Genomic DNA, 12,440 nt, shown 5'->3' on the forward strand with positions numbered 1-12,440 from the left:
ATGAGAAAGGTTTAGTTTCTTCCCCAAGGAACTAGGCAGTATTCAGGTGGTAGGCCTAGGAGTGGGCCAGGAGGTTCCCATAGGGTGCAGGTGTCCCTGTACAGACAATAGCTCCAGGGGGCCCTTGCCTGCATAATAATTAACCCCTCTACTGGAGTCTGTTCCTCTCACTTGAGTCTTTCAACAACAGGGTGTTATAAAAGCATTGTTATTCCCATCCAGTTTTAGGGAGACTCAGTCATGGTAAGTGGCTTGCTCAAGATCACTTAGCCCATAGCTAAAACAGATGCAGTATAAACTTGATTTTCTGATCAAGTTCAAAGCCCATGCTTCCCACTAATCTACCCAGGCCTGAGGCAGATAGAGCCAATGCCCATGTTTTACTCTCATGCCTTGTTCACTTCCTATACCACCTGCTGAAGTGCCCTATGTGTTTAGGAGCAGAGTCGGCCAGATAAAACTATGTGACCTTGGCAAGGTGACTTCAGCTCCTCCTATCTCCGTTTTGTCTTCTGTAAATTGGGGATGGTAATTCCTACCTCCTGGGGCTGTTCTGAGGATCAAATGAATTAATAGGTCGAATTCCCTTAGATCCACAACGGGCCCATAGTGAGCGCCATATAAATGGGAGCTATTCTTAGCTGCTGGATCCCTCATTCACTTGGGAAGTTAAAAACTGTAGCCAAAAGGAGTCTGCAAATCACCTGAGGATCTGGAGGATGTCTACGCCACATGGCAGGTGGCCAGTGCAATACCAGAACAAAGCAGTGGTCACGGAAAAAGCCCATGTTAGAGAGCATCACAGCCTGAGATGCCTTGATGTTCAAAGTCAAGTGTCACAGCTGCATGTCTCTGTGGTCAGCTCCCTGCTTCTGACAACAGCCCGGAGGCACATGAGCTGAAACAGAATCCCTGGAAACGACACAACTAGAAAAAGTCTGTTGGAAAGGCTGTCACTTAAAAAACAAAAACAAAAACAAAACACACAGCAGGTTTCTCCTTTCCCTGATAGGAATCCACTTTGCTGGAACGAGAGGGAAATTTCTCCCCCCACCCCCCAGAATTTAAATTCCAGGCACAACGCAATACCTTTAAAAAGGCACTTGTTTTTCTTGGGCCTTTGAAAGGTACTTTAAACTGGCAGGAGACAGCAGTGAAGCAATGGGGAAAGCTGTTGATTTCAGCATACGCTAAAATGAACTCCTTTCTACACCGCCCCCCCCCCCCCCCCGGTAAAAACCCACAACTGAAGGTTACTAACCACGTGCAGAGCCTCCTACTACCCTGCTCTTGGCTCCAAGGCCTAACTGTTTCTGGAGCACACATTTGGCGGTGCCCGTGGGCCTCCCCGTCTCTTTGCCTCTCCAAATGCCGCAGCACAGCCTTCCCTGGCCTTCTTTTGCGTGTCTAAATAAATGGCGAATCTCAGCGTTTGCCCGAAAAAGCCTGCTAGGTAGACTTCAGAGAGACGGGGAGGAAAAGAGTACCAGCTTCAACAACTCTGAGCACCCGGAGAGAGGAAGAGCTTGGCAGTGCTTCTTGGAAAGAGTCACTTCAAAAAGCCAATCCCGGGCAGGGCACCGCTTTGTGGGCTTATTTGCTGAGCACGAACACGAACAACCCAGAACTTACATAAAGGCCCAAGGGCCTTTGGGCAGACGCTGGTGCCCAGAGCGCAGGACTCAGGGCTTGGGCCCGAGGGCTTTCGGTAGAGGGCAACAGCAAAGGTTTCTGGAAGGGCCCCGAGTTACAGTTACACACAGACCATCATACTCACCGCGACTTCGGAGGCGGCGGCGGAGGTGAGAATGGCTCCACCCCACTTCTGTCCTTGGGGAACTCAAAGGCAAAAGAGGCAGATTTGCTCATCCCGGTCCCAACTTTGCTGCTTTGCCCAGAGCAGCCGTCGGTGGGGCGGAGACAGTGCCAGGCGGAGGAGTTGGAGGGGTCTGCGGTGCTGTTTTCCACCTCTCTTCCCCAGCTTTGACTCAACAACTCCTGTTCCACCTCCTCCTCTTCCTCTATCCGGCACTGACGGCTCCAGGCCCCCGTCTGGTACCGGGGCCGCCTCTGGTCCAAGGCTGAGGCGGTGGCAGCTGGGGGGTGGCACCGGACAGAGTCACCGGCGGCGACGCTGTTCGCCCGGCAGGAAGAAGCAGAGTCATTGGGGCCCCTGGAGGAAGTCTGGGGCCCCGTACCACCAGCGGAGCTCCCCTCGCTGAGGTCAGACAGTGGGGAGGCAGAGGGTGACACCGGGGACCCTCCGGGGCTACTCTTGGACAGCTTGGGGGGAATGGCAGGCTTCCCCTTGGGCGTGTTCTCACTCGCGTCGGGACGGTGGCTTTCTCTGGAGCTCGGCCCCTGCCCAGCTGAAGCCTCCTCTTCACCTGCCTCAGAGTCCTGGCTCACAGGCCCGTGTGGCCACTGGACCCCCACGGCGGAGTCGGGGCTGCTCAGGTAGATTGTCCGGTGGTCCTCTTCTGGATGGGCTGCCAGGACTGTGATGGTGGCTGCCACCTGGGGAGCCATATCTGGGCCTTCCCTGTCCCGGCCCCAGCCAGACGCTGCCTTCTGAGCCCGGGCGTTAGCTGTCCGTACCTGGCCCTGGCCCCGAGCAGCTGCGGCCTGTTCTGCTGTGGCCTGTGGCTTGGAAGGTGCTGGAACTGCCTTCTTCCTCTTGGTGCTCTCAGCATAGATGGGTTCAGGCTGTACCGCCTCCCTGGGGTGGGCTGGAGGCTGGGGCTCCCCTGTCAGTCCAAGGCGCCTGTTAGAGGTCAGCACGTGGCAGCCTGAGTCCTGCTGCTTCCCTGGCACAGGCTCCTTCACGAGGGAGCAGTAATCACTCTCAAGATGGGGGGTGAAGGGGCTGCTGGCCCCACTGCTGGCACTCCCACAGGAGAGGCCATCCGAAGAACTGGCGGCCTCTGAGGTAAGGGACAGCTTCTTGGGACCCAGGCGGGGCGGGTTCTCGGCCGGGCCCTGGCTACAGCACTCCCTCGGGAAGCTCAGAACCTGCTTCTCCTCCTCAGGGGGGCCCCCACACACCCCCTGCTCCCAGCACAGTGGTGAGCGGTCCCCTCTGCCAGGTCTGCCCCGAGAACTCTCAGCCTGTGAGGTGGCCGTGGCAACAGGGCTCCCGGGGCAACAGTCCAGGATGGAGCAATATTCTCCCCCTTCGCTGTCCCCCGAAGGTGAGCACCTCTGATCGCTGTCGTCCTCCGAAGGCAGGGACTCCCGCAGGGGCTGTGGAGAGGGGCAGGGCCCGGGGCCCTTGTGACAACCAGACGTCATGCCAGCAAAGGCAGCTACCTTCTGGCGGAAGCTCTCCTGAGCGGAGGTCAGCTCTTGGTAGGGAAACATGGGTTTATCTTCTCGCCCAACCTTCTCACTGGAGAAACTCACTGGGTGGAAGGCAGTGCTCCGCTGCCCCCGGGCCTCTAGGCTGTGCAGGCCCACCACGGCATAGGCCGGGGGGCAGCGAGCGAGGCCATCTGTGGAGGCAGCGGGCCCGGCCGGCTTCTGGGCGCCACGGAAGCTGCCCAGGTAAACTAGCGGCACGTCGTCCTGCTTCGGGAGGGGGAGCTTGCCGGGGGCTCGTCTCCAGATGACCTACACAGCCCCAAGGTTAAAAGACTTACATTAGACCTTGTCAGAGAAAAAAGGAAGAGAGAAACCGTGAGAGGAGAGTGCCGCGACATTGTCAACGGTCTTCCATGCTGCAGGGAGGGAGCCCTGCAGCACGCCTACCTTCTGATCTCCCCACAGACTCTCTTCATTGCTGGGACCCCGCCTCCCCCCAGAGCCAGCGGTCTTCCCAGACACTGAGCTGCGTTTCCCACCCGGGGTCTGGCTGGCTTAAGGTCTGTGAGGTGGGGGCGGGGGGGGGGGGAAACCAAACATCTAAAAAAAGAATGTTCTGCCTTCTCCCTCAAAATGGCCCAATGAGATAAATTCTCCTAAGAGCTTTGAAAACAGAGTGTTGAGTTTGGATGCATTTTTGTTTTATGTTTGTTAGTTGTCTTGATAACCATGTCACAGTACAATCCTGAAGAAACCAAAGTCATGGGGCTTTTTAAAACAGCTCGGGTGGGGGCTGGGGCAGGAGAGCGGGGGCTGGTTTCTGAGCTGGGTCCCCAGCTCCCTTGGCGCTCCCTGAGCCGTACCAAAGAGCTACTCCCTCTCCAAGTTACAGGCAGTGACCTCAGCCCGAGCCTGCAGAAGTGGCTGGACTAGTTGAGCCCCGAGACAAAGATGTGGGTTGGTCATGGGACGCCTGGGTGGCTCAGTTGGTTAAGCATCCAACTCTTGATTTCTTGAGATCAAGCCCCATATTGGGCTCCATGCTAAGCACAGAGTCTTCTCTTTCTTCCTCTGCCCCTTCCCCCACTGGTGCACACTCTCTCTCTCTCTCTCTCTCTCTCTCTCTCTCTCTCTCTCTAAAATAAGTAAAATCTTAAGATGTGGACTGGTCAAAAAAAAAAAAAAAGATGTGGACTGGTCATTCCCATCACTGAAGTCATGGTCCCCTTGCCCCAAAACTTTTAGAAGCAGCCTCAAAGTTGGGCCAGCATTTGCCTCCTTTCCAAGATGATTCCGAGCTGAGGGAGTCCCTAGCTCATGTCTGTAAAGACCGAAGGTACTGAGCACAGCCTGGTGCATAGGTGTAACCAGCTTATGACCAATGGAGCAGTTCTGGAAGAACATGGAGCTAAGCGGAACCACAGGAAAGGCCTCTCCTCAGTGAAGCCTCCTCTAATTTAAAACTGACCTCTGATTTCACATAGGCTCAAACAGCCTTCCTGATTCACTCAACATGACGGTTTAGGAAAACTAGAAGAGGCAAAAGGGTCAAACAAGTCCTAAGCAGTTCTTAGATGTCCTAGACTTCCAGCTTCCTAGCCCCTGTCCAGAGGCAGCAGGCTCTACGTGCCCTCCAAATAACGATACCTTTGTAATGGGGACCTGTGCAATGAGCGGGACAGTCTCATCTGTAGGGATCTAACTGTCTCCGGTGATCCCAGGCCAAAGCTGCTAAAATCCAAGCTTCACCATTGGAAACATGAACCCCGGCTGGGAACTGGATATGAAGAAATTATTGCTAACATGTTAAGTGGGATCATGACATCGTGGTTCTCTTTTTTAGGAAGACTTTACTTTTTTAAAGACATGGGCGGAAATAACACGGCGTCTGGGGTTTGCTTTAAAATCACGGGGGGAAGGGGGGGCTGGGGGCAAAAAGGAAGCAAGACGGGGTCGTGCGTTGATCTGTGGACACGGCATTTGTTATGCAATCATTGCTACTCGTGTGTGCATTTTAAACGATCGATGAGAAAACTTTAAAAATCTTTTTAAAAAAAAAAAAGCTGCATTTTTGCGTGCCTCCAGATACATAATTAAGACAATCTCTGATGCCACTGGAGGGACTGGACTGATGGTTCTCAGCCTGAAGGGACAGATGGAAGGGAGGGCAGATAGGAAAGAAGGGCAGGAGTCAGGAAGGAGCAGTCGTGGGGCAGGCTGATGGGAGGCCGTCCCGGGGGAGCCATGCTCTAACAGCCCTCCCTGGCTGCCGGCCAGCCACCCAGTGTTACAACAAAGAGCAGCCCCTGTAAAAATACCACCGGGGTTAGTCAGCCTCACCTGCGAGACGTCGGCGCTCAGGTTCGCCTCTGTCCACACATCGGAGGTGTCGGGGCTCATCATGGTGGGCTTCACGGCGATGGTGGGCTTGGAGTAGGGCGAACCATTCACACCTTCATCTTCCAGGCGGCAGTTGTCAGGCCTGGGGGGCAGGCGAGGCGGAGGGGGCAGGTGGCCGGGCGCCAGCTGGTGGTCACTCCTCAAGCAGAAGCAGTTCTTGCAGGACCCAGGCTTCCAGATGTGCTCCACAAAGTCACTGCACGCAGACATCTTCGGGCTCTCGGGGTTCAGTCGGACGGTCTGGTGCATCTTGAGCCCACGGCGTGCTGGTTCATCTTGCGCTCGGCTCTCCGGCGTGGTCTCCTGGGAGGCAGATGCGGGTCGCAGAGCGGCTTCCCGGGACAGCAGAACACTGGGCCCATCAGAGAGCTGCCCGACCTGAGGATGGCCGCATTACCAGCGAGAGGCTGAGTATTTCAAGGGGGAGTAGTAGGTGGGGGAAGGAGAAAAGAAGAAGAAAAAGGTAGAGATTAGCATTCCGTACATTCGGAGGCCCTCACCTATTTGTCTTAAGGCTCTTAAGTCACTCTCCGGTGGTGCGGCCCTTATCAGAGGCTGTGAAAACTAAACACAACTCTGTGACAGGAGTACCAAGCAGAGTAGGCATTTCAGTCCCCAGGGCTGAAGGGATCTAGAGCTTGGGACAAGAACTACAAAGTAGTAGAGCAAATAAAAAATGGTGGTTTCCAGAGGACAAGCCACAACTTTTCACCAAGGACTGTGTGAGCGGGCAGGTAGGCCTGGGCCCTGAGCCCAGCGCCGGAAGCCATACTTCTGGCCAGGGGGACACTCGACGGATGAGAAAGGGGAGAGGTGTGGGGCCAGCCTGCCCCTCAGGGGAACTGTGTCAGGAGGTCTGGCATCTTGAGAATCCGCGCTCCTCCCCTTCCTTCATAGACCATTCAACCGGGTGCTCAGTCAGGTCACCAGAGCCAAGGCTGTAGGCCAAGGAGGGAAACAGAAAGAGAAATGCCTTGTTACCACAACCCTCTGGTCTAAGGGTGGCTGGGTAAAATATAACAAAGGGAAGAGATCATCACGCAATTATTTTCCCTACGATAGCCCTGGGGGTAAGGCAGTCTGCTTGTTGCAAGAGTTGCCTCTGACAGTCCAATAGGGAGCAGAGAGTTTGCCCAGAGAACCTACTAAATTCACCTGTTGAAGATGAACTCAAAGGGTTGCAGATATGAACCAATTAGCCCGAATAACACCCCGGCAGGTAGCTGTTATCCCCATTTTAGAGATGGAGAAACAATGGCAAGGACATAACTAAGACCTGTCCAACAGACACAGGGAGTTTGGTGGTTGTAGAAGGCAAGGCCAACTGTGCTGGCAGCCCCTCAACTCATCACGTCATTCATTATACAGAGTGGCTGCCCATCACCTGTTTGCGGCTCCTCGTTCTTCTTTCCTCATTTAAATGAACTGACCTCCTCATAAGGAAAATGTTCATGAGAAAATCATCTCTACAAACCTCAGGCGATCAGATTCTCATCAAAAAGGGAGCTTTGCCCTGGGGTTTGCTCTCCACTCTCCTCCAGTGAGAACTTGCTTTGCGGCTGATGCCCTCTAAACTATCAACAGGGCTAACCGGGTGGAGTGAGCCAGGAGCCCATTCCAGCATCTTTGTGGCGAGTGCTCTCTTTCCGGTGTCCCACACTCACAGACAGGGGTGCTTATTCAACAAGCACCGGAGCTAAATTTACCTCCTCTCCCTCCAAAGTTCACCGTGAAGCTACTGCATCCTGAAGCTAAATAAACACTCTTGAGAAAAAGACAAGTGTTTGTCTTTCCGCAACTGTCGGTAGGGGCTTTATGCATCCCTCTCTTTAAGATGATTGTGGGTTAGGTTCTTCTCCTCCCCTAAATACACCCAAGTAGCAGGTTCATGCCTCACCAAGTTCCCCAGAAGAGGTCACTAAGCTTCAACAAGCAGAGGAGGATAGCAAGGATTTTTCTTCCTCCCACAGTCCTGAGCCACAGAGAGCCTTAGGCTCTGCTGCTAAATTTTGGGGGGAGGGGGAGTGGAAGAAGCACAGTGGTATTCAGAAAGCAGGTGTCCACATCCCTGCCCCAAGGTGGGGAGTTGGTCCTTTCCTAGAGAGCTGTTGGAAAGAGAGGCTCCCCTTTACTGCAGGCAAAGGCTCCCAAGCTCCCTTGATGCGACGGCGACGGGGAAAGAAAACTCAGAAACCCGTTCTGTGTGGGCCTTTCACGTTCCTGCAGCTCCTTATAAGGCTGAGCTCTCTGTGGAGGTGGGTGTCCAACCACTTCCTCACGGCTACCACAGACAAAGAGGCAGTCTGGGGTGGCCACCCTTCACTGCCTCCCCCAACAGGCAACCGAGAGCACAAACTTGTCATGTCTGCTTGGTGCCAGAGCTCCCCATTCTTTGTCCCCAATGGCCCACAACAGCCCCAGGACTTTGGGTCGGCTCTGGATGACTGAGGTATGGGAAGCCTCCTCCAGAACCCTCACCAGCTTACGCACACTCTCTCTGCTCCCATGCCCAGCTCTGAAATTCTCTGACGCAGGCACAGCTCTCCACACGATGGTTCAGAGGGGCAAAAGTTTTTAGGGGAAGGCTTTGAATAAGAGAACAGAATGAAGCGCTATCCTTCCACCATCATTGACTCACTGCACCCTGTTAAAACTGGTTTCTCAGTCACAGCAAACAGAATTTACCACCACGTCAAGCCAGAAAAGATGCTTTTCCAGTTCTGTCTAGAGAGCTCTATGCCTGGAATTATCTCCTATTTGTTTTCAGTGAGAGATGGTGAAAAACTCAAGTGGCACACACAAAGCAGCAACAGTGCTTCGCCTACCAGTGCCAACTCTCCACAGCCTGGGAATGGTACCTTCCTGCCCACATCCTTTACCTCAGAGGGGAGGCAGCCCCCAGAATTATGCAAATTCCCCCATTTCAGTGGGAGGCAGCAGTGTAAGATTAGAAAAAGATCCCAGCATTCTTTCTGATCCAAGTCATGAAAAATAGCTTTGCCTCTGCAAACTTCACTAGAATTGTGGCTACAATTTGCAAGACTGAAGTTGTCAGACACACTCCCATCCCGTTTAAAAAGAATCTGAAGAATGGTGGCCAGATCCATAAAACTAAACCTTTTGAACAACAACAACAACAAAAAACTAAACCTTTTGGCTCAAAATGCCCCTCACACTTGCATCAAAGGTTGTTAATGCCTTACCCTGAAGGGATGGAATCCCAGAAAACACTCATCTAATAAATAAATATATATGTATGCATTGTTTTATATATATATATATAAATTAAATTAATGCAACACTGAAAAAGAAAAGTACATATGGAAAATGTCTGGATTTCAATACTCCACTGGTAGGGGTTGCCCAGGCAGAAAGAACAAAGTGACAACCTCAACACACCTCCCCAACACCCGCCCAACACACACACACCCAGAGGGTGTCATGATATTCGCCCAACTTTTCATTTATTTTTTCCTTCTCCAATGCAATGTAATCTAATCTCAGCAGTAGGAATGTGATTTTCATGGGTTAGACCTCCTACAGCCTAAACCAGTAAGGAGGATAGCCGAATTCCACAGGATCCCCTGATAACAAAGTAGCTGCAGAATTCCCCAGGGCTTCCTGTCAAATTTCCCTCTGAAAAAGGGAAAAACGCCGCTACCATAGTTTGGGCCAGTGATCAATAAGGTCCGTGGAACCTGACTCTGCCCTGATCTCATTGCAAAACTCCTGGCCCGTAGACCTTTGGGCTTCCCTTTACAGCTCTGCAAAGCCATGCCCTCGCTGGCTGAGCTTTACCTGAGAAAAATAAACACATTTAGCCGGCCCTGCCTCCATTCCCATTTACAGGACCTGAAAGTGGACAGGTGGAGAGGTTCTATTTTCTCAGTGTGTGTGTGTGTGTGTGTGTGTGTGTCCGTGTGTCCGGCTGGGGACACAAGCAGCACAAGCAAAGGTTAAGAACGTGTCCACAGTACGCCTTTCGGAGGGCTCAGCCAGGGCTCGAGAAAGGCATCATCTTGTTCCCTCTGGGAGCTCAGAGGCTGCCATCTAACTCGGGGCAACACAGGAGGCGGCCACCCTGGGGCCCCAAACCATCTCGCCCCCCCCCCCCAGTAGCCCGGCGGGCCTCTCCCTCTCTGCTCCTTTGACAGTACTCCTGCCGCAGGAATGAAGTCTTGCCCATTAGCAACTCGCAAAGCGCTTCAGTCTCCTGCCCCAAACAGAACAGCAAGCCCAGCAAGCCCAGCTGAACAATCGGTTTCCCCTCCCCGAACTCGAAGGAAAGTTTCCCCCGTTTTAAAAAAGCGCGATTCTCCAAAGGAATCGAAAACACCCCTCCGGCTCCCGTGTGCTCCCGGCTCAGCGCCTCCACCCTGGAGCACAACCCCGGGCGCACGCGGTCCGGACGCTCCACCCTCCGCCAGTGGCCGCCTGTCACCACGGGGGACGCCGACAGGGGGGTCGCCCTCTCGGCAACCGCGGCGCTCCCCCGGAGCTCCCCTCCGCGGCCACGTTCGCCAAGACAAAAAGGGACTGGGTTTGGAGAAAGCGTCGCGCGGGCTCACCTCGGGGCCGCGCTCCCCCAGCCTCGCCGTCGGCCGCCTAGCAGCCAGCCGCCCCGCCGGGCGCCTCGGAGCATTGTTTGGAGAGTGAGTGCGCGCGGTGCGTGCCCGGCGGCGGGCGGGTGTCCTCTGCCGGGGCCGGGAGGCCGGGTGGCAGCTGCGAGCGCGGCTCCTCCCCCTCCGCCTCCGGTTACGCCGCGCGCCCAGGCCCCCGCCGCACCTCCGCAGTCCCCGCCGCCGCCGCCGCCCCGCGACCCCGCCCCCCCCGTCCCCCCGACCAGGCCCGCGCGCCTCCGGCTCCCTGCCGGCGGGCTGCGGCTCTCCCGCCCCGAGCGCTCCAAACTCTCCCCGCCCCGCCCCTCCCCTCCCTCGGCCACCCGCCCGGCCTCTCGCGGCGGGGAGGCCCCGCCCCTCGCCCGGGACTGGGCGCCTTCCGACCCGCGAGCCGAGCCCGCACCTGCCCCCGCCCCAGGGGCGGTGATCGGTGCTCGCAGGCTTTCTCTGAGCACAATGTCTGTAGAGGTATGATAGGTGTCCTGCCTCCCTTCGTCCAGACGGCTCTGCGAGACCCCGGGGCGTGTAAAGCCCGAGAGCTGGGGCGGGGGAACGAGAAAGCGAGAGGTCGGGAGTGAAATAGTGAGGTCGGGAGCCAAGCCGGGTCGCCAAAGCTGCGTGGGCACCGATATTGTCCATTACGGTGGCGGGTGAGGAGCGTGGGGCGCGAGGGAGCCGGACTGGGAATCCCGACGGCGGATTCCAGGTCCCGCTCAATCCTGGGACTGAGCGTCAGGCAAATTGCTTCACCCCCGGGGAACTTTAGTTTTCTGCATATAGAATGAAGGGTTGGACTGGAGAGAGCTGGTCTTCCACCTCGCTCGGACCGACATCCCGGTCCTCCGCGGGCCAATATTACACCTGTGTTTACAGTTTCCCGTTAGTGACTCACTCACAGAGATAGACTGAGTTCGAGATAGTCTCCGGGCTAAAAACTCTTGTCACGGAGAGTATGACAGCATACCACCTAGTCAGTCCCCTCCCTTCCTCCAGCTGCCTTGTGACAGGCTCGCACCTTGACCTGGGTGTTTCCTCGGAGAGTTAGCGAGCGCCAGAGTCACCACCTTGAGCCTGCCTGGGTGGGGGCAATGTGGCGAAAGGGTCTAGGAAGAAGACCCTGGAAAAACACCTCCTCTCTGCCCCTCCTGCTCCCCAGAGAGGTAACTCCAATTAGGTCCTCTGCCTTTCAGTCCACAGGGATGAGCCGCTGAGCCTCCACCCAGCTGGAGAGGAGGAAGACTGGTTTCCCTTGAGATTCCTGTGCTTTCCATGAGCTCTGGCAGTGACAACAGGCCTGAGCGGGTGAGGAGGTAGGTGGAGGGGAGACAGGGAGAAGACCTTTTTTTGAGGTTTGGCTTGGGTGTAAGAAAAGGGCAAAGGTAGAGGGATATAAGGAATACTTCCTCATGCTCCAATGTCTGGATTTCTCCTTACTATGAATAGAATTTGGGGGAGGGGGGCTGACATTGGTTAAGTACCTACCCTGTGCCAAGCCACCCCATGAGAGGGACATCATCCCCATTTTATAGGGAAGAAAGCCGACATGCAGAGGACCACATAATTTGCCAAGGCCCATCAGCTGAACAGTGGCAACACTGGGATCAGAGGGAACAACCGCATGGGTCCACTGGTGGACAATCCCAGTCTGCCGTGCTGCCCTCTCCAAGTTCTCGCAGTCCAGCCCAATTTTTCTTTCTTCTTAAAGTGAGAGGAAACCACGTGAACGAATGTGGAAGGAAAACTCTGGCTGACCTCCATCAGCATCCAACAAAACGGAAGGGGCCAGGCCTCTCTTTACTAAGACCGGGCGGGTGGGGAGGAGGGTGTTGATAAGCAGACAGGTACAAAGTGGTCTGCACTGGACAAATACAAAAATGGCATAAGGACGTGCGTGCGGTTTAGTTACAGTGGGAGATGGCGCATGCCCGGGATTAGAGAAGTTCCTGGTTCCCATGATTCAGGCTAGATGCGACTGTTCTTCCTCTGTAAGGCCTGAGTGGGGACACCCACCTCACAGGATCGAGCATACAGAAGGCATTCTTGTGGGGCACCTGGGTGGCTCAGATGGTTAAGCGTCTGCCTTCGGTTCAGGTCATGATCCCAGGGTCCTGGGATCGAGTC

The 12,440-nt window shown here is 55.1% G+C and overlaps 1 protein-coding gene and 1 long non-coding RNA gene across 2 annotated transcripts in view; one reads left to right on the forward strand and one right to left on the reverse strand.

Moving 5' to 3' along the window:
- The window catches only part of PRAG1 (PEAK1 related, kinase-activating pseudokinase 1), a 49,654-nt gene extending 39,188 nt beyond the window's left edge, over positions 1-10,466 (reverse strand). Inside the window, exons 1-3 of the mRNA XM_025885955.2 lie at positions 10,269-10,466; positions 5,641-6,107; positions 1,778-3,609 (exon numbers count right to left, since the gene is read on the reverse strand). Coding sequence (XP_025741740.1) covers positions 1,778-3,609; positions 5,641-5,949 — 2,141 coding nt within the window. The 5' untranslated portion in view covers positions 5,950-6,107; positions 10,269-10,466. The remainder of the gene's footprint in view (positions 1-1,777; positions 3,610-5,640; positions 6,108-10,268) is intronic.
- Positions 10,467-10,663: 197 nt separating this feature from the next.
- Positions 10,664-12,357, forward strand: LOC141374352 (uncharacterized). Its single transcript, XR_012381140.1, has 3 exons — positions 10,664-10,787; positions 11,510-11,629; positions 11,849-12,357. It is a non-coding gene; the product is annotated as an uncharacterized lncRNA (long non-coding RNA).
- The last annotated feature ends 83 nt before the right edge of the window (positions 12,358-12,440 follow it).

Source organism: Callorhinus ursinus, unplaced genomic scaffold (assembly GCF_003265705.2).
Source record: "Callorhinus ursinus isolate GAN/ISIS: 27379988/994484 unplaced genomic scaffold, GSC_fseal_2.0 scaffold17, whole genome shotgun sequence".
In the NCBI taxonomy this organism is placed as follows: Eukaryota; Metazoa; Chordata; class Mammalia; order Carnivora; family Otariidae; genus Callorhinus; species Callorhinus ursinus.